This window comes from Urocitellus parryii, chromosome 7 (assembly GCF_045843805.1).
Source record: "Urocitellus parryii isolate mUroPar1 chromosome 7, mUroPar1.hap1, whole genome shotgun sequence".
Taxonomy (NCBI): domain Eukaryota; kingdom Metazoa; phylum Chordata; class Mammalia; order Rodentia; family Sciuridae; genus Urocitellus; species Urocitellus parryii.
The window spans coordinates 51,197,042-51,224,529 of NC_135537.1; the positions used below are offsets into that span (position 1 = coordinate 51,197,042).

At 35.2% G+C, this 27,488-nt stretch overlaps 2 protein-coding genes across 2 annotated transcripts; both read left to right on the forward strand.

Moving 5' to 3' along the window:
• Positions 1 to 1,292: 1,292 nt before the first annotated feature.
• On the forward strand, positions 1,293 to 2,603 carry Slc10a5 (solute carrier family 10 member 5). Its single transcript, XM_026384758.2, has one exon. It carries the CDS (start codon positions 1,293 to 1,295, stop codon positions 2,601 to 2,603), a length of 1,311 nt encoding a protein of 436 aa, XP_026240543.2.
• Positions 2,604 to 8,575: 5,972 nt separating this feature from the next.
• On the forward strand, positions 8,576 to 26,818 carry Impa1 (inositol monophosphatase 1). Its single transcript, XM_026384769.2, has 9 exons — positions 8,576 to 8,655; positions 12,158 to 12,233; positions 12,584 to 12,717; positions 14,848 to 14,952; positions 16,493 to 16,538; positions 18,200 to 18,308; positions 18,628 to 18,736; positions 24,840 to 24,991; positions 25,802 to 26,818. Exons 2-9 carry the CDS (start codon positions 12,171 to 12,173, stop codon positions 25,915 to 25,917), a joined length of 834 nt encoding a protein of 277 aa, XP_026240554.1. The 5' UTR covers positions 8,576 to 8,655; positions 12,158 to 12,170; the 3' UTR covers positions 25,918 to 26,818.
• Positions 26,819 to 27,488: the final 670 nt, after the last annotated feature.

The window sequence follows — 27,488 nt, forward strand, 5'->3', positions numbered from 1 at the left end:
TCAATAGTAGACAGTTGTAGTATTTGGGGGTTTGTTTTTGTTTTGTTTCTTGCCTGCTTAGTATCAGAACTTCATCACCTTGTTTGGGAAATTACACAATTGTGTGTGTCTGTGGGTTGAAGTGTAAAAAGACTGATGCTTTTCCTTATCCCTGGCAACTGAGGGACAGACATGACCTAAGTTAGGTTAGTTAATGTCCATGGTCCCTAACTGTTGATAGGGATTAGTATTAAAAAAGAAGGAATAAGACATTTAGAATTAGTGTCAGTGTTTTTCCATTGCCCTATGTATAAGGTTTCAAGTACCCAATAGCAGCAGCCCCTTAGGATATACCCTTTAGCAATAATAGCAGCCACCTACTTTCCCTATGTTCCCAAGTTATCTGGTAACCCTCTAGGAAATTATTTTCGTATTTAAGGACATCAAAATAGTTTCCATTTTTTGCTTGACCCATACAGTCACTCTCAGGTGTCATAAAGCTATCAGTAGTATAAGGCCAGGCTATGGGCTCTGTAGTTCTCTAAGCCTAAATGAGCAGAAACTGCACTTGGCTTGATCACCATGGTGTAAACCAGGTCTTAGTTCAGTGCTCCAGCAAGGTATTCAGTAAATGCTTGTTTGGTTTTCACTTGATACAGACCTTCAGGGCTCTTCAATATACATTTTAGATTTTTTTTTTTATCTTGACTGCTTTCAGTGTAATTTTTTTTTTTTGATACCGGGGATCAAACTCAGGGGCATTTAACCACTGAACCACGTGAAGCCCTTTCCTGTATTTTATTTACAGTAATTTAGCTCTACTGAGGCTGGCTTTGAACTCTTGATCCTCCTGCCTTAGCCTCCCAAGCCTCTGGGATTACAGGCATGCACAACTGTGCCTGGCGAATTTTTCTTAGCATAGAAAAGAACTAAAAACTGATGATACCAAGATTTTTAACTTCAGATAAATAGGACTTGTTTTTTTGTTTTGTTTTGATCTCCCGCCCTCCTCCCTCTCCTATTAGCAGAAACAAGGAGGTCAGGAAGAAGGAGATTAGGTTTCTATTTGTGGTAAATTGAACCTGGTAAATGCCATAAATTGTATTAACTACAAGTTAAACAGGTTATGTCACTCAAGAGAGAGCTTTTATATCAGTTTGAAAAGTACAGCAGTCCCTCCTACTGGACTTTGATCCAGCAAAACAACTCACCCAACTGAACCTTATACCATCTCTGAACACCAGTCAGTGGGAAGAATGTTCTTTCATTTTTAAAAAGCGATTTGCTGTATGTCATTTACTTACGGCTTCAAAATGATTAGAAAAAATTTTATGATCCTACTTTCGCTGTTTGTGACTCTGGGAGAAGCAAGGAAGTCATTTCTCAGTTTTCAGAACACAGAAAAGACTGAAATACTATTTTTCACAAAGACTGAAGAGGTTGTTATTGTAAAGTCAAGTTACAAAGGTAAACGGCCTAACTCCAGCTACCTCTTTGTGCAATTAGAAGATCCTAAAATGTTGCATGTGGTGAATGTGACCAAAACCTCCTCGGATGCTACCAACTTTACCATAAACCTAAGAGCAGATGAAGAAGGAGAGACCAATTTGACCATTCAACTCTGGGATTCTGAAGGTAGGCAAGAAAGACTCATCGAAGAAATAAAGAATGTCAAAGTCAAAGTTTGCACACAAACAAAAAAGAATCTTTTCCAGGCATCAATGCATGTCGATAGAAAGATCCTAATGCTTATTTTACCACTGATACTGCTAAATAAATGTGCCTTTGGTTGCAAGATTGAATTACAGGTGCTTCAAACAGTATGGAAGAGACCTTTGCCCGTAATTCTTGGGGCAGTTACACAGTTTTTTCTTATGCCCTTTTGCGGTTTTCTTCTGTCTCAGATTTTGGCCTTGCCTGAGGCACAAGCGTTTGGATTTATAATGACTTGCACATGCCCTGGAGGGGGTGGGGGTTATTTCTTTGCTCTGCTTCTGGAAGGAGATGTCACTTTGGCCATTCTGATGACTTGCACGTCAACATTATTGGCCCTGATAATGATGCCTATCAATTCTTATATATACAGTAAGATATTAGGGTTATCAGGTATATTTCATATTCCTGTTTTTAAAATTGTGTCCACACTCCTGTTCATCCTTATACCAATATCAATTGGAATAATCATCAAGCGTAGAATACCTGAAAAAGCAAACCTCTTAGAGAAAATAATTCGACCTCTGAGTTTTATTTTAATGTTTGTAGGGATTTATTTGACTTTCAGAATGGGATTGATGTTTCTAAAAACAGCTAACTTAGAGGTACTTCTTTTGGGTCTCTCAGTCCCTACTTTGGGTTTGTTGTTCGGGTACTCCTTTAGTAAAATTTGTATGCTGCCTCTTCCTGTTTGTAAAACTGTTGCTATCGAAAGTGGGATATTAAACAGTTTCTTAGCCCTTGCCATCATTCAGCTGTCTCTATCACAGTCCAAGGCCAACTTAGCTTCGCTAGCTCCCTTCACAGTAGCCATGTGTTCTGGATGTGAAATGTTACTGATCCTTCTGGTCTACAAGGCTAAAAAAAGATGTATCTCTACCAGAGAAGACAAAAAATCTTTTCTACTCTAAAAATTAAAGCGTTACTCAATTCCCACTCTGGCGGAAGTACTGTGGGAGATTAAAAAATACACAAAATAATGCCTACTCTTAAGCCACTTATGATCTGGTTAAAATTTGACCGGGGGATGTGGGGACTTTGTATGTATCACATGCTTAGTGTGGTACAAACAGCAAAATATGCAGGAATTTAGAGGAAAAGAGACAAATTTTCCACTGTGTTAGTTTGGATAGAATAATTCACATTGAGAAAAAGCAAATTCCTTCACTAATAAATATAATCAAGACTAAATATTAAGGGAGGTATGTACACATGGTACACATTTGGTAAATGCAAAGTTAATGGATACACATGTCTTAAACTAAATGTGACATCTCTGCTTGTTCATTTGTTTTTGTTTGTTTATTTGTATTGGGGATTGAACCCAGGATCTTCTACCATTGAGTTACATCCCCAGCCTTTTAATTTTATTTTGAAATGGTCTCCCTAAATTGCAAAAGCTGGCCTCCAACTTTCGATCTCCTGACTCAGCCTCCCAAGCAGCTGATATTACTGTGTGCGCCCCTGCACCCTGCAACATATTTATTTGCACATCTTTCTGTCCTGTGTAACTCCCACAGTAGCATTATCATTTGCCTTGAAACACAGGATCATTTCTTCTCCCTCTTATTCTGTCTTCCCTCTTTTTATTTATCTTTGTAGTTTTTTTTAAAAAAATACCTATAAACCAGGCGAGGTGGCACACGCCTATAATCCCAGCATCTTGAGAGGCTGAGACCAGAGGATTGCAAGTTCAAAGCCAGCCTCAGCAACTTCGTGAGACTGTAAGCAACTCAATGAGATGCTGTCTCTAAATAAAAATAAAAATAAAAATAAAGGACTGGGGATATATCTCAGTGGTTTAAATGCTCATGGGTTCAATCCCAGGTACCAAAAAATAATAATAACCTGTAAATAAATAATTACCTGTACCTTTTCATCAATCTCCTTTTTGCTCCCCATTCTATCCCTTTTGCCCTTTTCTTCTACCCTGCAATCGCTCCTTCCCTAAACTTCACCAAACTGACTTATGGTGTCTGTCCAATCTCCAGTCATTCTCATATTAATCTTCTAAATATCTAACTTATATCATGTAATTTTTCTTCAAGGAAGCCTTTTTTCCTTTTAAATAAACTCTATATTCCTTAATGAGACATTTATTACACTTTACTCTCTGATTTATCTTTCCAGTTTTTCTTCTTTTCCACTTCTTTACACACAAATTTTTGCTCCAATTGAGCAGAAGGACTTAATATCATAAAAATATGCCTTTCAATGAGCCAACTTGGCTTGTTTCACAGCTATTTCTGTTCCTATTTTATCCTTTTTATTTTGCTGTAAGTCCTTGAATGTAAGAATTATGTTGATTCATTTTGACATTCCCTGAAATGCCCAGCATAACATTTCCTATGAGTTATTTAAATAAAGTGTTGAATCATAGACTATGATCTTCTATCTACATCCAGTCTATGTTCTTCTCCAAACAAAGTATGAGCACCAAGAATAGGAAATATGACTCTTAAGAATCCTATATTTCCGATTTCCTAACCCTCTGTTTGTAGGAAATTTATTTGATTCCCTACAGTCCAGTTGTCTTACCTGAAAATATAGATAATGGTGTCACCTCCATCAGATTGGTCTGGGAATTAAAAGAGGAATTAAATTAAATGTTCTTAAAAGAGCACCTGCCACATAGCAAGCACACTGTTAGCTGCTATTATTATATCAAAGCCTCAAATTTTGATCCTGATTTGTTGATTTGAAATTATTCATCCAATTTTGCCCATACTATTAGGATTTTTATTTACTTAGCCAACTGAAAAAACAACTGTATTATTTTATGTCACCCAATCTAGTGTATGGATACCATGATTCATAACTGACCTGGTGGTGGATAAATGACATATCCCAGTCTCTAAAACAATATTTGGCTATGTGGACTATTTTCCTCCTCTAAACAAAAATCTTCATTTGCATGTTTACATTATAAGTAAATGTGCATGAATTCAATTTCTATACATTTTAATGAGCATATTTTACTCACTGAGAAACAAGAAGCCTGTCTTTCTAGTTTTATTTTATCATTGACCTTGTAATACTTCTCCACACTTTAGTTCTCAAATCTGTAAAATAGAGATGCAGTTGAGGTTTAAGATCTCACTCAACTCAATAAGTTGATGATTCTAGCAAAAAAAAAAAAAAAGCATCTGATTTTAAGGAATAAAACCTAGCACTATGGGTACGATGATGGGGTAGAGTAGAAGGTTCAGGATGATGAGAATAGGTACACAATGCTGCTGCTTTCTGATTAAGGAACAACCAAAATATGAGCTTCCTGAGGACAGGAACCACATACTACATTTTGAATTACCCACAGTGTTTACATGATGCATTAAACAAAGTAAGTATTCACTAAATGTTTATTAAATCACTTATCAGTAGTATCTGTAAAGGTCAGAGTCCCACACTCAAGAGCCAAATCTATGCCTATGTCAGCAATCCTAGCCCTTTCAATTTACTATTGGGTGACACTGGTTCTGTTAATTTCTCTCTGTTTAAATTTATGTGGGAGATGAGGATTAAAAATGATAGTGCCATATCCTGGTTTTGTTGTGAAGATTAAGTAAGTTAATATGAACAAAATCCTCAGAACAGTGTCTAATACTTAGTAAATTTTACTATTATTAATGTTACTCTATGCTTATTTATATCAGATATTAGCTTAAAAAGCCATTGGAAGTACACGGATAAAATTTTAAGTGTATTTTATTTCTTTTATATATATGTCATGGAAGATAGATTTTTGCATAATAAAACTTGCCTGAAATGTGAGATGGGGATGAAATCACCCATTATTTTATTATTAAGAATGAGAGTTTGTTGGACTTATTTCTTAAAGTTTTTTTTTTCAGTCCTTTAGAGAGATGATGTTATGATAAACTATTCTAAGAAAAACAATCATCGGATACATATTTTTATAACTGAGAAAGTTGTTAGTATTATAGGAGAATGTTAGAAGTTTTAACCAAAGTTTGCAACTCTAACTTGTAACATGAAATCTTAAGTAGCACGGAGACTGCTCCTGAGCAGCTGTATAGTGTGTATGTAAGTTTGATTATTTTTTAATATCTTGTTGTTGTTGTTGTTGAGATGGGGTCTTGCTATGTTTCCCAGGTTGGTTGCAAACTCCTGGGCTCAAGTGATTCTCCACTCTCAGCTTCTTGAGTAGCTGGTACTACAGGAATGTATCACTGTACTTGGTTCTAAGTTTGATCATTTTAAAATCAAAAACTACTACTAAAGAAGTAACTGTTAGTTAACAAAGTCTTGGTGTGTTGAACCTGAGGATTTTTTTGTTTTTGTTTTTGTTGTTTTTTTTTAAGTGAAAAAAGTTGCTATGTAAAAGTTGCTAGTTAGTCCCAGAAACTAACTAGCAAGGTGCTCTCAATTTCTGGGGAAGGTATCCCAGCGGATGCCCCTCTTAATTATGCAAATGTAGGGCAAATGGTCACCTATTGTCCATGATGAAGGTTGACCAGACTACTGCCTGGCTTGACAATGGCCATCCTTCTCCAGAATTCCTTTGTGTAGAGTCAGGTATATTGGACCTCACTTCTCTTCCATTTTGAGGTTTGACATAATTAAAACCTCTCTAGATGGAAGTCAGCTGGCAGGAAAATAATGTCAAAGGCCTCCAAAGGGGAACTTGCCCTTAGAGATCAAGAATAGAAACATGATGATGTGGACACAATACCAGGAAGCAGATTTTGCTCTGTCACAGTGCATAGCTGAGGCTGGACCCTGTCTCCTCCTTCCCCCTCACCAACCACTTTCGCACAGCACATGTTCTTTGGTATTGGAAGCACGGACTGCAGATGTGACTGCAGCTTGAAAAACTGCCCTTTTGAGAATTTAAGAGTGAAGACTCATTATTAAATCAAAATTCTTGAGACCAAAAGATCTCTGAAAAAAAAATTTATTGAGCCATTACATAGCTACTAGTCAGAAAGAAAAGATCAGTCTTAAGATTAAGTGCCTTGAGCTACTACCAACAAGGCTAAATAGCAGCCGGGAAAATGTCTACCAGATCTAAATAGTGGGAATGTTGTATAATAAAATTTGGGGGCAAAGAAAGTATAAATTACTTACAATGAACCTACATTGATCATAGATAAGAGGATGGGACAAAGCAAAGCAGGCAAAGTTTTGGCATAGGAGGATAGTGTTGCTCCCTGATTGGTTGGCACTATAAGCAGAATGTGATGGCACCTGGAAGTTAGACCTCAAGAGTTATCAGTCTTTGTTTAGAAGTGTGGAGCAATTTTTGTTTTCTTGTTTGTTTTTCTTTTTCTTTCTTTCTTTTTTTTTTTTTTTAACATCTCAGAATTTTCCTCCTGTCATGTACTGAGGTCTTTGCTGCCACTTGAACAACATTCACAGTACCCAATAAAGATCTTTTGGCTGTGTGGGACCAGTTTGTAACAGGGCCACAAACGAATCTGAACGCTAGACTCCCTAGCCCTGGCACATTCATTACTTCACTTTCAGAAGGCATTTGGAAGCAGAATGGCCTTTCTAGAAAGAAAAAACTGAGTTACCTGAGAACAACTCAATTGTGAAGTAGCAGCCGATGCCTCTAGAAAAAAAAACTGGACTTTTGCTCATCTGGCGTAGGAAGCATGAAATGGTTTTAATTTGAAGGAGAAAGATATTGATCCTTCATCTTACTTTGAATTGCTTATACCGATTTTAGCGGCTTTGCCAAATTGGTGGGACAATGTTTGTTTAAAAAAGGTTTAAAGATGACTCTGATGATATTTCTGCACATGCCTGGAAAATTTTATGTAGTTACAAATCAATACTTGTCATATATATTAGGCAAGATTTTAATTTTAGCTTGACAATGGAGAACCAAATTTTTTTTCCTAGTTTCTGAAGGTGTTTTTAAAATCAAGAAGCCCAAAGTATCATTTCATATACAAATAGAGGTATTCAAATCTGATTCCTAAGGTACCTTCTTCAGAAGAACAAAGACAAGTCTCTGGCTCTTCACAAGCTTTGAGAATTGAATCCACCATTCACATCATTCTTTGAGAACTGTTTCACACAGTTTTAAACTAAGGGAAACAATCACTTCACAAGCAAGGAGCCAGACAGTTCACTTCTCTGGTCCTGATGTGGTTAGGATGATTTCTATCTTTGCAACACTTTTGCATCATAGTGATATACATATAAAATGGTGCTAAATTTGTTATTTCAAGAAGAGGAAGCATTTCAAAGACCATAGATTAGCCCTGGACCTCATTGTGCTGTATATATTCCTGCATGGTGGACTTTGAAGTCAGTGTGTTCCTGTCTCTACTGTGTGACCAGAGGACAAATCACTTAACAACGCTAACCTTTATTTGTATGATGAAGCAAATTATGAAACTGCTTATGAAACTGTTTTAAAATTTATTAAACACCACATACAAAACCACAACTGCCCGAAGCTTGGTAAGTCCTCAACAAACGGTATCTAAATGAATTATTGAGAACAGGGGCGAAGTTGGTTGTGGTAATCAGTTATTTAAAAAAAAAAAAAAAACAAAAGAAATCTACCAAGCACAGTGTTTAGCAAATAAGAGCTGCACAATCGGAGTCACAGCTCCTATTTATGTTTGGCCAAAGTAGTAGAAAATAAATGAGAGGAGAAGAAAAGGGAAGTGGGAAAATGTGAACGAATAGAAGATGAAAAGAATGAGTGGGAAGCAAAGAAAAAAGGGGTTTTCAGGGGGAAAAAAGGGTCACCAGGATAGAGTTAGAAGAGGTAAGATCCGTCGCTCCCAGGCTGGCCTCCCGGGGGCGTAGTTAGAGGCAGAGCTGCAGCGACAGGGCGGGGCATCAAGGAGACCACGCCCCCACGGGCAGGCCTTATGAAGGCGGGACTTCCTGTCGTGGGCAGCCACTCCACATCCGGAAGACTTGAGCCGCGTCCAAGGTAGCTGGCAGCTGAGAGAGGAGATCGCCCTACCACCTTCCGAGGTGAGACCGCTTTTGTTCCGGGTTGGGTGGGCGCTGAGGGCTGGGAGGACTCGGAGCGGCCTCTCTCGCACGGCCTCCGGCGCGGGCTCAGCGCCCTGGGCGAAGGCCGCAGCGGAGGCCACCTCTTTGCTGCACCGTTATCCCGGGCCGCCTCTGAGTGAAAGCAGAAACAGCCAAACCATTAGTGAAGTGGCTTCGCCTGCGCAATCTTACTTAATCCTCGAGGCACTTTATGTAGGGTAATTGCTCAGTTCGCATTTTCACGGACTTCAAAGGAGCTCCCAGACCTGGCACATTGCCAGGGTCGTATCGTCAAGAGTGTAAGCGAGGGGGGCTTGGCCACAGCTCCTGTGCTGTCCAGGGTCGCGCTGCTGGGGACAGGTGGCAGTAAATTGGTGTGACTTCCACCCCGGCAAGGCTGATCAGAAACAGAGACGGTTGGAAACGTTTCAGGTATATAAAGCTTTGAGAAAGTGAAGGGTCATAAAATCCAGCCCTTGTGAAACCAGTATTCTTGAGACCGAGAGATCTCCGAACCAAAAGGATTTATTGAGCCATTTATAGTTGCTCACCGGAAAAAGGACCAGGACCTGGGAAAAGTTTCTTAAAATTACCAGCAACGAGGCTAGGTTGGAAAAAACTTCCCTGGGACCTAGAGTTAAGAGAATTTTTAGATGTTGGTTTCACACACATCCCCAAACCGTTTACTAATTAACTGTAATTATCTCTTCTTTCTGACTCTTGTAATAAATTTTAGGTCATCTCAGAATTTCCCTTAGCATCAAGAAATGTACTCAAACTGGTTGAGAAGATACAGTATGCATACAAATGTAAGGAAGACATTGTTGAGTGCCCTAAAAATGATATCCAAAGTTTTGTGGGTTCTTCCAGGCCAAGGCTCCAGGATTCTCATTAAGATTCAGAACCTCAGTTGCTGCTTACTCAAATGACTTACATATTTATATCTTCAGGGCATACTTCTCTGAGCTCAGGGTTTAACTAGCTAATTGTCATTGTCACTGGATTTCACAGAAGTGCTTCTGCCACACTAATTAAACTCTTAATCTTCTGGTCTCCTAACTCCTGAACTTGACTCTTCTGTTGCTTCCCTTTTCAGTAGGTGTCATCATTATCTATTCAGTTGCCAGAGTGAAAAGTGGACATTCTTCAGCTCTTCTGTCCTCACACTCCATGTCTGATCTGTTACCAAGTCTCCCTAGTTTTATTCCACAAAGCAGATCTCTTGACTCTTGAGTTTCTCTGCCTGTAAAACTTCTCTCCCTAGGTTTAAGCCAACCATTGGGTCTCCTCTGGACTCTTGCATCCTGAAGCTAAAAGTCCTAACATGTTTGTACACATTCATTCTTTGCTTTTCCCTTTACCATCCAATTCATTCTGTTTAGTAGCCACATTGAAATGATTCTTCATGGCTGTCATATTAAGTAAGGAGTGATTCTACTGCCTCCCCTAGCCTTATCTCTTCCTATTTCCTTGGATCTCTGAGCTATCATGTTTGGGTGCATGTTTCATGCATCAAGAGACCTGAGTAGAGTTAGTTGATGCCTATTCACTTGTCTTTTGTATCTTAGTTTAATCATATCCTCAGGGAAGCCTTATTGGATACCTAAGTTCAGTCAAAGCCCCCCTGTTATATGCTTCTCATTGTATTTCTTCTGCTTAGCTTATATAATATTTATGATTTTTCATGTAATCTGTGATTTTTTAAATTGACATTGACTCCCTATTAGAAAGTAAATGAATGGGACCTGGTTTTACTCACCATAGTGTGTATACAGCATATAATAGGTATTCATCAATTGTTTGTGGAATGATTAAACAACTTCTGGGTGGAGAATTCCTAAAAGAAAAGGTGGTGTTTTGAAGTGAGCCTTGAGGAATTGAATAAGAATTAGATTTTACCAGAGTCCAAGGCCAGAGACTTATTTCTGGGGATTCAGCCAATCAGATGTAACCAGTGTTTAGTCCTGTCTTCTAGGGGCTAACTTTGAGGTTTTATAGAAAGGGGAATGAGGGCAGGGGTTGGGGATTTGCATAGCTGGAGCCTTTTCACAGCTGCCAAAGGAATTGTGGTCTAGTCCACCACCACATCAGGTTTGATCAGGGAGGGCTTTGTGGCTTCATCTTTTCACAAAGTGTTTATTGATCTGAACTTCTTCCTGGAATCCTAGGTGACTCATCCTCAAAGATGGATACAAAATGGAGGCAGAGATTCCAACTCTTTAATCCTGTTTTTAGCAACCCATCCAGCATTTGCAGATAAAAGTGAAGAATCTGAGCTCTTGATACAATATTAGTGCAATCAGAAGGTGAAGTGGGAGACTTGAGCAAAGTAATGGGAAGAAGCAGACACACACAGCCCAAGGATTCTACTTCTGATGAGAAAAGAGAGTGGGAGGGGGAGTGGAATAAAGTTTGGATACTATTCTTGAAGACTTCTAAGCAGTTACTTATATAACTCAAAAAGTGACCTCCTTTTAAAAATTCTTTAAATGTTTATCTCAGGAAGAAAAAACAACCAGCAGAAGCCCTATATGTCCCTTGCCTTCCCCTGTTCTTGTTTCACTTCTCCTGTAATGTAAGCAATATAATATGGATTTCTGAGTAGTATTCAAGATGAAACAGTCTGTTCTCAATTTTAAAAGAGGAAAAATTTAAGATTGCTCATAAAGAGTGCCAGATTTTCTGAGTATGTCAGCTTAAAATGCTTCTCTGTGCTAGGCAGACCACTTGACCACTTTGGAGTGTGGTCAAGCAGTAGTGAATCTTCAGAAGTCAGTGGAAAGTTGGACAGGTCACAATACAAAACTATGATTTTTTTTTCCTCTCTGTAAAACTCAGGGAAATAAATTTAATTTTTTTAACTATATTTTTAGTCCTGGAATCTTCTCTCAGAATCCAAATAGAGAAGTCGACTTTAAAATCAGAATTGAAATCAATTTCTGTCTTTATCATCTTTCTATATAGTCTTATTTCTCACCTCTGAACCTTAAATTTTTTATCTTTACAAAAACCTTATTTTAAAAAATTGTTGTTTTAAGCACCTGTCTGGCTTTTGTTAGTACGTGTGCCTTTTGTTCCTTATTTTCAAAGCTTCTTTTATTTAAGTATTTTCTTTTTTTTCTTATTTTTGTTCTCCACCCAACCATATACCTCTCTTTTTCATTCTCCAAACCAGTAGGTTTTTTAAGGTTTTTGTTTGTTTTTTTTTTTTAATCTAATATGGTATGGACACCTAGGGAGATGATATCATAGTCTGTTTTTTGTGATAAAAATGTTTCTATAATAGATGTGAAGTGTTAGATAAAAAATGATTTTTACTGGACCTACAAGTAAATTTTTGGCAAAAAATGAACGTTAAAATAGGGGAGGGGGTGAATCTTGGAATGAAAATCTTCTGCTAATTGAGATGCTTTTGTAAACTAACTGTTATATGATTAAAACTATCAGAGATTAGTAACTACTATGTCCTTCTATGTGTTAGATATAATCAGAAGATGGCTGATCCGTGGCAGGAATGCATGGATTATGCAGTAACCCTAGCAAGACAAGCTGGAGAGGTACAAATTAAAATTTTGTCCACCAAAATGAGATATAGTAGAGCATGATTGCCTTGTTAGATAAAACATGTATTTTGATTATTTTACATTTGCTTTCATTTTAATGAACTCTTTTAAATAGAGAGACTATTTCAGTTTATATCATTAAACATTCTGTGATGACAGTTAAGAATCTAAAATAGGAGGTAAGGTTATATAAGTTTGTGCTGAGAAGGTCATAGCCATTAAAGAGTTATTTTATAACAATTTTTGTAAGTGAATGTTTTAAATCCTATTACAGTATTTTATCTTTTTGTTTGATTTAAAATTACTTATGACTTTTCTGTTTGTTTACCAAAAAATCTTTTTAGGTGATCTGTGAAGCTCTAAAATGTGAAATGAATGTTATGATTAAAAGTTCTCCGGCTGATTTGGTAACTGCTACAGACCAAAAAGTTGAAAAAATGCTTATCTCTTCCATAAAGGAAAAGTATCCATCTCACAGGTATTTCTTATATCAATTTCCAATGATAATAAGAAGCCTAGGTTGGAGTTAATGTATTAGACAAAAATTTTAATTCTAGACACAGAACCTGACTTTAGTTAATTTAATCTGAAAAGGAATTTATTTTGAGGGTTTTGGGCAGCTCAGGCCAGGAAGAGGGAAGAAGGCATACTTATAGATAATACAGCAACCATTGTTTAGGGTATCTCTGGCCTTACCCTTGACTGATGGTTTTGAATACTTTCTACCCAGTCTTATGTCTTTACCTCATTGGTTTAAGATTACAAATTCTGGGCAGCAGCATGTGATTATTAAGCTTAGGTTGTTTGTGCTCTAAGTGCCAGAGATCAGGGAAAAGGGAAGAAAATTTGGATTCTTTCATAATAAGAGGAACATTTGGATGTTAGGAGGCAAAAATCTGCTATAGGCATGATTTTAAAGCTCAGTTATGTTTTCTATATTGTAAACTTCTTTATATGTTACAGTAGTGGTAGCTTGTGGGAGCTTAAAAGAAAATCCTAAAATCAGGGCTCTCAGGTACAGAAATATAGTAGAGACATTTTCATCATTTTTAAGTTATAGCACTGTACTTACTTTAGAGTCCACTGTGCTTCTGTACTTTTTCCTAGTCATGCCATTGGCCTTTCCTGGTCTCTTAAACATTAAAGCTGTGGCTAAAGATAATGTCTCCAGTAAAAAGGTTTACAGTTAACAGAAAAAGATTAAAAAAGAAAACATGACAAGTGATTGTTAGGATAGTTCAGTATTAAAAAATGGAAAATAATAAAATAGGAATAAAGTATACCAATAAATTCAGACATCACTTGTGAAATTTACCGAAGATTTCTTGTATAGTTGTTTTAAGAAGGCATGTATACACAGCAATTTTTATGGGTGATTTACTTTCTCATTAATGTATTTAATATCCTCTGATATTTATTACTGCAGAGGAAATTACTCTAAAAACTTAAAGCTCTAGACATTTTTATCCTATTGTACTTAAGTTGAGGCCAAGATCTCATGAAGCTACAGTCAAAAGTGTCAGTCAAAGCTGCGGTCATCACAAGGCTGGACTAGGGCTGAAGTATCCATTCATTTCTGTGGTTGTTGGCAGACTTCAGCGCCTTGTGGTTTGTTGTCTAGCAGCTTCCCTCAGGTCCTCACTATGTGGGCCTCTTCTCTAAGCAGCTCATAACACAACAGGTTTGTCCTCAAAGATGGAAATCACAGGGCCATTTTGTGAGAAGTCTTCAAAGTTGTTCACTGTCACTTTTACTTTATTCTGTTAGTTAGAAACAACTGTGTCCAGCTCACACTCAAAAAAAATGAGTAGAGAATTTATAGACTTTATTGTAAAATTATATTTCCTACTGATTTCTCATCTGCAATAAATGTCCTTTTTGGGGCTGGGATGTGGCTCAAGCGGTAGCGCGCTCACCTGGCATGCGTGCGGTCTGGGTTCGATCCTCAGCACCACATACAAACAAAGATGTTGTGTCTGCCGAAAACTAAAAAAAAATAAAATATTAAAATTCTCTCTCTCTCTCTGTCTCTCCTTCTCTCACTCTCTTTTAATAAATAAATAAATAAATAAATGTCCTTTTTAGGTGCTTGTGTGTGTGTACAGATGTGTGCCATTACATACCCTGCCATTTTATTTTAGAATTATGAATCTGTAACTTTTTCTCTTTTTTAAAATTTGTTCTTTATAGATATACATGACAGTAGAGTATTGTTGGACATATTATACACACATGGTGTATATCTTCTCGTGGTTGTAAATGATGTGGAATTACAGTGGTTGTATATTCATATATGAACATAGGAAAGTTATGTCTGATTCATTCTACTGTCTTTCCTATTCCTATCCCCCCTTTCTTCCCTTCATTCCCTTTTGTCTAATCCAATGAACTTCTATTGAATCTGTAACTTCATATGCCTTTGCTCTGGGAGAAATAAAGCTTTGTCACTTTTATTAGGTTTCACAGAAAGAACAAAGAAGCAACAGTGGAAAAATAATGTACAGTTTTGGTTATGTTTTATAGTCCGTTCTTGTGGTAAAGAAATATTCTTGTTTGATAACTGTTGGAAACAATGTAGAGATTAGAAGTTTGTCTTTCTTGCTTTTAGTTTCATTGGTGAGGAATCTGTGGCAGCTGGGGAAAAAAGTATCTTGACTGATAACCCCACATGGATCATTGACCCTATTGATGGAACAACTAACTTTGTACATAGGTATGTTTTTAATTTTTAATATAATTACTGTTTGTATATTAACTGGGTGGAACTTCAGAATATTCCAAGAAACATACATACTTTAGAGAGTTGTATAATTTGTTTATGCTTCTTTATTCTAAAGAAATGTATATTTTAATAGTAGAGCAAAACGTATTATGTGGACTTTTAATCATATATAGAGGAGGTGAAGAAACAGTAAAAATGTTGTAGACTTGTAGAAAGTGCAATGTAGAAAACTAATGAAAGGTCATTAATGGAGTGTTGTCCGTATAGAATGAATTCAGTTCAAGAGGGAAAATAGTGTTAAAAGTGCACAAATTTTAGAATCAGCAGACTTGGACTTGAATTCTGGTGCTTTTTAAATTCTTTTTATGACCATAGGCAAGATAGTTAATCTTTGTAGGCCTCAATTTTTAAAAGATTTCTTTTAAATCTTTCTTAATCTTTGTAAGCCTCAGTTTTTTAAGATTTCCTTTTTTATATTAATGGCACCTCTTTGTTGTTGGGATTCATTGAGTAGTTCGTTTATATAAGAATTTAGTAAATATTTTGCAGCTTAGTGTATTATCATTAGAAGAAAGCCTGATGAAATTGGAGAGTTAAAGTTAGTACCTAGTTTGATGGGATTGCACATAAATAAATGTTGTATTTGAACTTGTCTTGTAGCTGCTGTGTCTGTACCACATACAGAATCTTGTTAAATATAAAGTTAAGGTCTAGAATCTAAATGTGATAGAATGTTGTATCTTTAAAATGTGGAAAGCAGCTCATAATATATTGTAACATAAGAAGATAATACAGTGCATACAGTGGGATTCAAGTATTTAATACTTGAGAGTTTTTATTTTCAGTAGTTACATTGAACCTATTTTGTTATTAATTCTGATTCTCTTATGAGTAAGATATTAGAACCCCTCTGTTCAAACTGTTAGCAGCCATAAGTAATCACTGTGGCCAGCAGTTTATTTTTTAAACGTGAAGCTCTGAGCTTGGCATTGGATTACAGATAAGCAACAACTATTTATTCTGTAGAATTGCTTTTATCACAGGTTCAGGCTGTGAGGGAAATGAACAAAAAAAAGGGCTGAGCATACAGCCCCTTCTTTTAACCAGGATCAATTTAAACTTTTTTCCAATTTATTTTTATTTTATGAAAAGAATATTTTACATACTTACTATATTCATGGTATTTGACCTTCATCAAATGGAAAATGGCATGCAGTGCAAAGTGTACTTCACACTTTATTCCCTGATTTCTCAACATCTGTTTATGGAAATGACAGTTATCATCAGTTTCTTGTGATTCCTTACAGATATGTTTCATGCCTGCAGAGGCTTTCTGTATGTATGAATATAAATATATGTGTATATATACTGCTTCTTCCCTTCCTCCTATTTACATACTCTATAAACTTAATTGGGGAAAGAGGGATGAGCCTTTGTATGAAAAACTTTGTAAGCACTTATGAAAAAGGTGGATTTTATTAAAATTAAATTCTGTCTTGGTAAATTTGTGGGTTTTGTCTCTTTTTTTAAGATTTCCTTTTGTAGCTGTTTCGATTGGCTTTGTTGTAAATAAAAAGGTATGTTGTTTTAAATGTACCATTCATAAAATGCCTTGCTATCATATTCTGAGGAAGAGTCAATGTATCTCTTTAATAGTTCAGATTTGTCTCTAGATTCAGTTTATATAATTGTTTAACTTTTAATATAAACTATAGAACTATTAAAATTTTCATAATCCATTTCCAGTGAAGAAAATTTAATGTTTTCTGAGAAGCAGGAATTGTAAGAAGAAAATGGACACAAGTAAATGAAATTCAATTTAGTATCTAATCACCATTATATATGTGATAGAATCAGATAATGATAGCAGTTGATGTGATCTTAAATGCTGCCTGGAAGAGGTGAGGTTTGGGAGCTAGGAATACTTTAGTAGGTACTAGTGAATAGAGATATTCAAAGTCTAGAAAGGAGCAAGAGCCAAAGCATGGTTGGAAAATGTGGACCTAAACATTGAATACCTACATCCAGAACTCAATTGAGTAAAATCCATACCTATAGCCTTTCTTTGCTGATTGACTCCTTGACTATCTAAACAGTAAAGGATATGTACTGACATCTATCTTCAAGGAGCTTGTATATTATATCAGCATGTATAAAACAGTTAAGAAATTTCTGAAAATAAAAACACAAATTAGTTGAAATCTTAGCTACAGGATTGTATTAAAAAGTGAGAACATCCCAAAGGAACTATTTGAGCATTGAGCATATAATTAGCTTTGGGGCTATATGCTGACCCTGCTGTTGAACTCATACTTCAGGGCAGTGGGACACACAAGAAGATATGAACAATTCTGCATGTTGTGGGTTGGGGAAATATTTCTACCAGAAGGGGTCTTAGAAGTTAGTTATGTGAGTTGCTACTTAGAAAATTAAAAATTTGCCAAATAAAAAAGAAAAGGAAAGCATTTCAATCAGAAACAATAGTTTGGAGAGGTTGAAGAAGCGATTTTTTAGTGATTTTTTGACCCCTGAGGTTTCTGTAAGACAAGGTGTGAAAGCATATGCTCTCAGTCTGTAGTGATGGGTTGATGGGAACCAAAGTTTTTAGTGGTAGCTGAATTTGTCAATTGAAATGGACCAATCTGTAAGAATATGGAGAGCTAAAAGGGCAAAGGAAGTAATGGAAGTTGGGGAAATACCCTAGGTATGGAAACACCCCAGTTACACAGCTTTTAGGGAGAAGATTATAAAATCATGACACTGGGATGGATTTGTGAGTGAGGTACAAACAAGAGAGCCAGGAGCACACAGGTGTCAGACTAAGTATCGAAGTATTGATGATAGCTAGCAGCCTCCAATTCTGTAGATAAGGCATTTGGTCAGTAAGAATAAGATTAGGGATCAGTTGATTGAGGAGTGGATGAGAAAGTAGAAACACAGGAGAGCATTTTCACCCTAGCAAATTGGAAAGAGCTGTCTGCATTTCAAACTAAGGGAGAGAGGGAAAGTAGGGGCTCTGTCTAGACTTGGGTGGAAGGAAAGTTGAGGATTTCAGGTTTGATAACCTCTTTTTCTATCTAGACTGGAAATGAGCATTTTAAGTATCCCACAGTTTTGTCATTTGAATACATTGTTACCCTATACTACAATTTTTCAGTTCCTTTTTTAGAAAAAAAAATACTGATTTAATAAAGAAAAATACTCAGGTTGATAAAGAAAACTGTTTTTTCCTCCACAGATGGAATTTGGAGTTGTGTACAGTTGTGTAGAAGATAAGATGTATACTGGCAGGAAAGGAAAAGGTGCCTTTTGTAATGGCCAAAAACTGCAGGTTTCAAAACAAGAAGGTAGATTTGTCTTCTAATTTTTGGTGGAGTTGATTTTGTGTACTTATATTTTTTAAATGTTTATTTCAGACCCATACGTAAACCGGTTATATTTTATACATTTTAGGTAATAGTCTAAGAAATTAGAATCTTTGCTTATTAAAATCATCACTTGAAGATAAGTATATCAGTATTTTAACATTTAAGGCTTAGAAAGACATTTGATAAAGCTAGGAAGAGGTATTAAAATGTCCTATTATAGTTTGGATTGGAGATGTCACATTTTTGCTAGAATTCTAATATTAAAATCTAGTGATTATCTGAAACATTTCCTTTTCAGATATTACCAAATCACTCTTGGTGACTGAGTTGGGCTCTTCCAGAACACCAGAGACTGTACGAATTATTCTTTCTAACATGGAAAAGCTTTTTTCCATTCCCATTCATGGGTAAGCTCTTTTCATTTTCCAGACAATATAGGATTTTTTTAAAATAGTGTTTTTCTTTAGAAATTAATAATTTTTATTACAACACAGAATCAGTACCATAATTCTAATTTTGTAATGCAATTAAAAAATATTGTAGTTCTAGATGAACAGCATGTCTTTATTTTATTTATTTTCCTGTGGTGCTGAGTATCAAGCCCAGTGTCTTACACATGCTAAGCAAGTGCTCTGCCCCTGAGCTACCGCCTCAGCCCTTTGTAATACAATTTTGAAAACTTTTTGTAATATAATTTTGAAATTCTTTTGAATAATTTATACTTAACAAAAAGTAGAAGTAAGATGGTACAAAGAAAAATAGTATACTTTTTACCCAGATTCACCTGTTAACACTTTATCCCGCTTGCCTTACATTTTTTTTTGCCTTACATTTTATCCTGAGAGAGAGAGAGAGAGAGAGAGAGAGAGAGTGTGTGTGTGTGTGTGTGTGTGTGTGTGTGTGTGTGTGTTTCCTTGAACCATTTCAGAGTAAGTTACATACATTGTGGCTTTTTACTCCTAAATTTTTCAGTTTATTTCCTAGGAATAGGTATAGTTACTTTCTTAATAAATACATTTTTATCTAACTAGGGATCCAACCTAAGGCTGCTTAACCACATCCCCCCAGCCTTTTTCTCTTTTTTATTTTGAGGCAGGGTCTTGCTAAGTGACTGAGGCTGGTTTTGAACTTGTAATCCTCCTGCCTCAGGCTCCAGATGCTGGGTGTACCACCCACCTGGCATGGAGTTATATTGTTAAATGTCCATAAGGAGAAGGGTTTTTTTTTTTTTATCATTTTTAATCTGTAGCTTTATTGAACTGTAATAATTTTTCATTAAAGGACCCACTAGAGTTTTCTGTGCCCTAGTCTGTGATCAATTTTTGTGAAGATTCCATATATACTTTTAAAAAAAGTATATTCTCTATTTTCAGGGTATAATATTTAATGCACAGCCAAAGCTCTATCTTAATCATATTATTTGTATTTTTGTCTATTGTCTTATATTGAGAATGTTGTGTTAGAGCCTTCTGTTAGTGTGTGTCTGTATTTCTTATGACTCTTGTGGCTTTTATATAGTTGGAAGATGTTATTTGATGCCTGTTTGTAATGGTTATACCTTCATTTTATAATTTTAATATTGTAAAGTATTCTTTGTCTTATTTTATGCTTTTTAGCTTGAAGTCTACTTTGACATCAGAATTGCCATCCCTGCCTTTTTACTGTTCCCATTTGCCTTTTAAATCTTTGTATACCACCCCCATTTCTTTTTAGCCCTCTTAAATTCCTGCATTTTAAATGCATCTCTTCTATACAACATAAGTGGAGCTTTTATTTATAAGTCAATTTTAAAATCTTTTGAATAGACAAGTGAGTACTATTGGTGAATTGATAGGACTATTTTGTTTGACCTCAATTCTGCTGTATTATCTAATGTTGTAATTACTGTGTATATTATTTATAGTTACAATGTTTATTTGGTAAGTTCTCTCTCCTTTTTTTTAACTTTCTTTTTGTATTTGTATAAAATTAAATTTTATTCTAGTGAACTTCTTGGGCATTAAAACTTTTTATGGTGACTTTAATATTCTTTTTTTCACTTATCCACTAACTATCTGTATAGGTCCCAAGATTTTTTTACTTCCATTTGTTACATATATAACAGAAATTTACTTTCTTTTCCCATTTTCTCAGTTTCTTCCCATTTTTAAGTTGGAATTCTTTCTACTTTGTCAAAACATCAATTTTATGTATTCTTCAATTCACAGTTCCATAAAACTTGGTAAAGTTTTCCAGTCACCTTTTGATTAGATGAAGTGCATCTTGTAGTAGATTCCTTGGAGAGGGCATGTATGCAGAGTATTTCTTGAATTTTGACATTTTCCAAACTCTTTTTCTGTGGCCTTGAAACATCAAAGGCAGCTTGGCTGGATATGAAAGTATGAACTAAGTTATTTCTTGAAAATGCTATTTCACTGTTGCCTTGCTTTTTGTATTGTTTTTGAATAAGATGTCAATCTAATTTTCTTGGCTTTTAAGTTATTTCATCTCACTGGAGGCTCTGAGAATCACCCTTTCCAGCCCCCCCCCCCAAAAAAAAAACCTTGAAGGCTAATATTTTTGTAAGGATTTATCTTAGAATAGCTCATTCTGGATTAGTTTTCTGTTTCAGTGTGTAGATTTATGTCTATTGCTGGAACATTTTCTTGAGTTAGATTTAAATGCCATTTCACTTCTGCTGTTCCCATTTTTTTTCTTCTAAGACACCAGTAGGAATGTTACATCCTTTGTGTCTTACATTTCACCATTTTCTCTATGTCCTGTTTAAATTCTTTCTTATTTTACTCGCTAAGTTTTTCTTTGGGAACCTTGTAATTTATTATTTGATTCTTATATAATGTGGGGTCACCCCACTTTTTTTTCTAAGTTTAATCATCTAGATTTTTTAAAAAAACTTTTTATTTATTTGGGTCCATTTCTGCTCTTGGTTTCTGTTTTTATGATTTAGCATTTTCTTTCATATTTATAAGTATTTGAGGATATTGATAGGATATTTAATTCAAATTGAATTGATGCTTTAGTTTTCTAAGATATTTATTTTTATATTTTTCCTTAATATTTTGGGCAGATCTGGAGGTTTGACGTTCTTTAACTTATTATAGGTTATGACTATATTAAGTATCATTTCTCTGACATTTATTGTAGTTAGTTTGAATGAAAAATCATGTGTAAAAAGCTATGGAATAATAGTATGTTTTTATGATTTTATTTTACTGCCAACTGTTCCTACCTTTCTACCTTTTTTCCCTGAAAATATTGTTACTTAACTTTTAAAACTCTTGGCACTAGTCAAAAAGATCATTAAATAAGCCATTATTTTGTAGGTCTAGTTGACAGAGGCACAGTGAGATGAAGTGGTTTTCTGAGATCAGACAGCTAGATGGAGATAAGACTACAACCCTAGCCTCTAGATCTTTCTCTTTCTCCAGAATTCGACTTCTCTTTTAGGAATCTAGACATTAAAAATATAGTTTGACCATGGTACAAACTGTCATTGTAGGCTGTAAATCTGTGGTCCATAATCGTAATGAGTAAAAGAATCACTGTCATGTGGCTGTAGAACCTCCCAGAATGTTTTCCTTCAGGCAGGAACACTGTGATTTTAAAAATCTATTGCCACAGCTCTTTTGAAGGAAGCACTTTAACATTGGACACTAAAATGTCTATGTTAGCCATAAAAAAGCCGCAAGTGTTTACAACTTTGACCATTTATTTTGCCATTGGCTTAAGTAAAATACAATTTTTACTTTAGGATGTTTTCAATAGTTTAACCAGGATATATATTGATTTACCAGGGATATATATTGATTTCTTTATTTTTATTTTTATATTTTTAATGGTCTGTGGATTCAGCTGATTCTTGATTGTGACTTCAGAATTACTAATACAAAACAAAATGAGACCAAGAGAATCATAATCTGGTTGAATGTCTTAAACAAAAAGAATAGTCTAATAGGTTGCTAACTAGGGAATACTGTTTATGAGAAATAAAGTAAAATGACTGTGGGCCAATTACCTTTATTTAATTTTGAGGAATTCATTTACTGTGTCTCTTGTAGATTGTGTTTGACAATGGTTTAGGGAAAGTTTCTTCATAAACATAACTATTTTTCACTAGACCTTTTCTGTGCTAGGCACTCTGTGAGTGCTTAACTTAGGGTATTTGTAGTCATTACAGTAGTCATCCAAGGTAAAATGGTATTGTTGTTTTGATATCCAGAAAGCTAAAATCAGACTTTTTCACAATTTTAGTGAATTAAGAATTGGGGTCATGGCCTTATTATTTGATAATCATATAACCTTTTTGGTAATCCTTTGAAAATATTTGTCCATAGAAGAATATGCTCTTCTTGACTCTTAAACTCCTTGCTTGAGAACTCAGATGTTCACTAGAAGAGGACCTAAGATTTACTAGTAGCCATCATAGCTGTTCTTCTAACTTGGGGTCAGTCCCTTAATGGAATATCAAAGGATTATTTGTAAAAGATCTTGGTGTGTTCTTTTCAGAGCATGAGATAACAATACCTTTACTATGAATTATATCCCATGTGAGAAGGGGAAAAAAACACCTTTATGAATTTTTTTTAATTAATATATTTTTTTTAGTTTTCTGTGGACACAACATCTTTATTTGTATGTGGCACTGAGGATTGAACCTGGGCTGCATGCATGCCAGGCGAGCATGCTACCGCTTGAGCCACATCCCCAGCCCTATGAATTTTTTTAAAAAAGTTTTTTTGAAAGATTTTGGTGGATAGAACTCACTGCCTTATTTCCAGATGTTAAATGATTAAAAAAGAGTTTTCAGTAAAAAAATTTGAAAGTAACTTGCAGACATGATGAATCTTTTTCTAAATACACACAAACATATCCATTTCTTTAATAATAAAAGGAACATTCTATAACATAAAAATGGTAAAAATATTTATAAAAATTAGGGAATTTGGCTGGGTGTGGTGGTACACAACCTGTAATCCCAGTGGTCTAGGAAGGTGAGGTAGGTGAGGATTACAAGTTCAAAACCAGCCTCAGCAACTTATGGAAGACCTAAGCAACTTAGCAAGACCCTGATTCAAAATAAAAAAAAATAAAATGGGCTAGGGATGTGGCTTAGTGCTTAAGCATTCCGGAGTTCAACAGTACACCCCCACCCCCACCCCCACCCCCGCCCGCAAAAAAATCAGTGAATTAACTTTGATGCATAACCTAATATAGAAGTCTTATTCAAAATTTGAAACAATTCTAAACCAAGGTCCATTTCAGGAGCATGCATTGCATTTAGTTGTCCTTTCTCCTCAGTTTTCTTTAGTGTAGAACATTTGCATAGTCTTTGTCTTTTTGATCTTGAATATTTTTAGAATTATAGGCCACATGTTTTGTAGTTTGTCTCCTTGCTTGGGTGGGTTTGATTTCCTCTTGTTTGTTTAGATTCTGCATTTTTTGGCAAGAATGCCACAGAAGTTTTATCTTCTTTTCTTCTTAAGGCTTCTTATCAGGAGGTACATGGTCCTGTTTTCCATTGTGAATGTTAACATTGATACCTTGGGAACTGTAGAACATTATAAAAATGATATTTTTCCTGTTGCAATTATTATGTGTCTTGTGGGAAGATACTTTGATACTACATAAACATCAAACTTGCCCGTTAATTTTGGCATAGTTTTTCTTTTGTTTAAATTAAAAATTTTTTTTTGTACTGGGGGCTAAACCCAGTAGCACTCTACACTGAGCTATATCTCCAACCCTTTTTATTTTTTATTTTGAGCCAGGGTTTCACTAAGTTACTCAGGCTGGGCTCAAACTTGTAATCCTCTTGCCTCAGTCTCCTAAGTCATTAGGATTATAGGTGTGCTCCACTGCTCCTGGCATTAATTTTAGCTTTTTTTGATTCTGTCATGACTCAGTTAATACTATAGTGGCTATCAAGTAGTACCAGTACTTATATCTTAACTTGGTATATTTCTAAGGAAGAGTTACTGTGAGAAGACAAACCCAAAGTAATCTTCCATGACAGGCCGAGGTCTCTGCAGATTCCAGACAAGCCTAATATTATTCCTTCAGATACATGTGTGATGCACACCCAGTTGGGATGACCAATAGCATGATGTTTTATATCTCCTAAAGACTATTTACACTATAGAGCGAGTGTGTGTGTGTGTGTGTGTATGTGTATGTATGTAAAATAAACTAGTGCCTAGGTTTAGACATGTGAATATACATGAATGCTATCATAGTAGACTTTCAGTGTATTCTTCAGAATTTTTTTTCCTGAAAAAAATCCTTGTTTTTATCTTATTAAATGATTGCTTTGTGAGGATTAGTTTTTTGATTTATATAGTACACCAAGATAATTAAATTTTATGTCTTTTATTTCAAAATCAGAGACCACTGTTTTTTACTTGTATCCTCTAGATGGTTCAGGTTGTCTGTCAACACTTAAAGTAAACTGAAAGTAAGGAGGAATACAGTATTTGAGAGGACGATTTTTCCAATCTTATTTTCAAATGTTAGAATCCGGAGCGTTGGAACGGCAGCTATTAATATGTGCCTTGTGGCAACTGGAGGAGCAGATGCATATTATGAAATGGGAATTCACTGCTGGGATATGGCAGGAGCTGGCATCATTGTTAGTGAAGCTGGTGGAGTGCTAATGGATGTAACAGGTAAAATTATGGGAAATAAAGCATTTTTCTGTGTACTTTCCTCTCCATATAGGGTTTTAAAAAAATGTTTGATACATGTTAAATTTTCAGCTTTTAAGGCAAAAACAAGCTATACAATTTGATGCAAAGTCTAAAAAATAGTAGATAGAAGCAAGGATTAGAACTAATGGTAATGTTCGACTAACAGTGACAAATGGCTATACCCCTTCAAGTGTATAGGAACTCTTGAGAGGCTGTAGAGAAAGTCTAGGCAGTCATTGGATTTGAGGCTCTACCAAGAGCTTTGTGAATGGTGACCATGGTGATAGATGACAGTAGACTTCCTTCATTATCATTTTCTACTTTGGGCCTAAAGAGGTTTAATAATACCTCCTTTGAGCTGAGAGCAAAATGTTTAAGGAATGAATTTGGGTTTAAGGAGTTCCCCAGTGACCTGGGGAAAAAAGCAGCAAAGAAATAGGAAATGAGAAAGGACAATAGTATGAAAACGTGTTGAAGTCAGATTCTTTTCCATAGATCTCAAACAATGAAAAGGTAATAAGCATGCACAAAAGAGAAAAAGAGAAAAGAAGACATTTTTCAGATTGGTATGAATTGAGATCCACCTTTACCCTGGTATTTACTCAAAATGCTTAGAGATTCAGTCATATACTGTTAAGTTTAAACATTATAATTATCTGACAGTAGTTTTTTTTAAAAAAAACTGAACATATTAAAATGTTAAGGTTGTTCATGATATATATAACTATACTTGTTTTTTTCTGAATTATTTTTATACAGGTTATAACTGTTTTCTCAATCTGATTTTAGGTGGACCATTTGATTTGATGTCACGAAGAATAATTGCTGCAAATAGTAAAGCATTAGCAGAAAGGATAGCCAAAGAAATTCAGATAATACCTTTACAAAGAGATGATGAAGATTGATTACAATAGCCTTGTATTCAGTCACAATTGCTTTCCCCAGATTTGCTGATGCACTGATGGATATCTGTTTCGGATATAGGAAGATATGATTGATTAAATTGTCTTTGATGTCCTGATTTTAAAATGGAAACTTTTTCCATAGAATAAGTATGCAAAAATAGATGTAATGTTTGTTTCATTGTTTTGAACAATTTTGCCTGTAAGAATATACTTTGGGAAAAATAAACAGGATTTTAGTTCATGAACTATCAATTAAAATTGTCGATTAGTAGTTTGTTTCTAACTATGATCCTCTTGTTACTTGCAATCCTCCTGCCTCACCTTCCTTAGTCACTGGGATTACAGGTGTGTGCCATCATGCCTAATTTGAATTACTATTTGTATATATAAACACTCAATTTAAAAGTTACCTTTTTGGAAAAAATTCTATTTGTTTCAAAAGCCATACCTTAAGAATATAACAACTACTTAGATTAGGTTTTGTTTCTTTCTTGGCAGAAAACCTTGTTTGTTTTATCATCACTGTACCTGTAGTACTTAGCAAAGTACCAGTCAAATATTAACATATCCAAAATAAACATTGTAAAACATATATTTAACTTTTTTGGTTGGTACTGGGGATTTAATCCAGGGATGTTTTACCTCTGAGCTATATACCCTGTCCTTTTTACTTTTGATTTTGAGATGGGGTCTCATTAAGTTGGTGAGGGTCTTACTAAGATGCTGAGGCTGGCCTCAAATTTGTGATCATCCTGCCTTAGCCTCCCAAGTCACTGGAATTTACAGTAGTGCTCCACCATGCCTAGCAAGAATGAATGTTTTCAAGCAGCATTTCCTTGTTATAATAGATACATAAGTAATGAGCTCATTGTTTATTTTTGCTTCAAGTTGGAGTAAAAATTATTATCCTGTTTTATATTTCGTATTACTACATCATTTCATTTTGCTATACCATCAGATAGTGTTGCTTATTGTGGGCATTTCTGCAACTAATGTATTTTCCAAAGCACATGTTATATCATATGCTTGGATTCCCTGTATGTATTCTCTGTGAAAGAGACAAGAAACTTTAGAAAGCTCTCATCAGGTATCCGAGTAGATATAGTATAACATTTTACTATATTTAATATTCTTATAAAGATGTAGACACCGATTTAATTGTGCTAACAAATACACTGTTGATACTTAATTATTTGATTCCTTCCCAAACTCTATATTTAATTTCATTGCTTCTAAATATTTAATAGCCTTTAGCCTATCAAACTCAACAAGAAAATTATATTGGTTCGTAGACATATTTAAAGGATTAATTTATTGTTTAGTCTTTTCCCTTGGCATTTAACAGATTGTTATGTTTTGTTACAGGTGCATATGAACCTTGTAATTGATAAAATGAAAAGTGCTTGTATACAATTTTCAAGATAGGGCCTAATCTCATTGTTGGGTATATATGATACATTAAATCTGTATGTTACTAACATTTGGGTATTATAATTACTGTATTTATACTGTTAGTTACATGCACTTAAAACATCTCATACTATGTAATTCTGAGACAGGTTGTTTTTTTC

Excerpts from the sequence above, each read along its gene's own strand:
- Slc10a5 (XM_026384758.2), top strand. The coding sequence starts at position 1,293 with ATGATTAGAAAAAATTTTATGATCCTACTTTCGCTGTTTGTGACTCTG.
- Impa1 (XM_026384769.2), top strand. The coding sequence starts at position 12,171 with ATGGCTGATCCGTGGCAGGAATGCATGGATTATGCAGTAACCCTAGCA. Across the intron at positions 12,718-14,847 it reads GAAAAGTATCCATCTCACAG|TTTCATTGGTGAGGAATCTG; the intron begins GTATTTCTTATA and ends TCTTGCTTTTAG. Across the intron at positions 14,953-16,492 it reads ACAACTAACTTTGTACATAG|ATTTCCTTTTGTAGCTGTTT; the intron begins GTATGTTTTTAA and ends TCTTTTTTTAAG.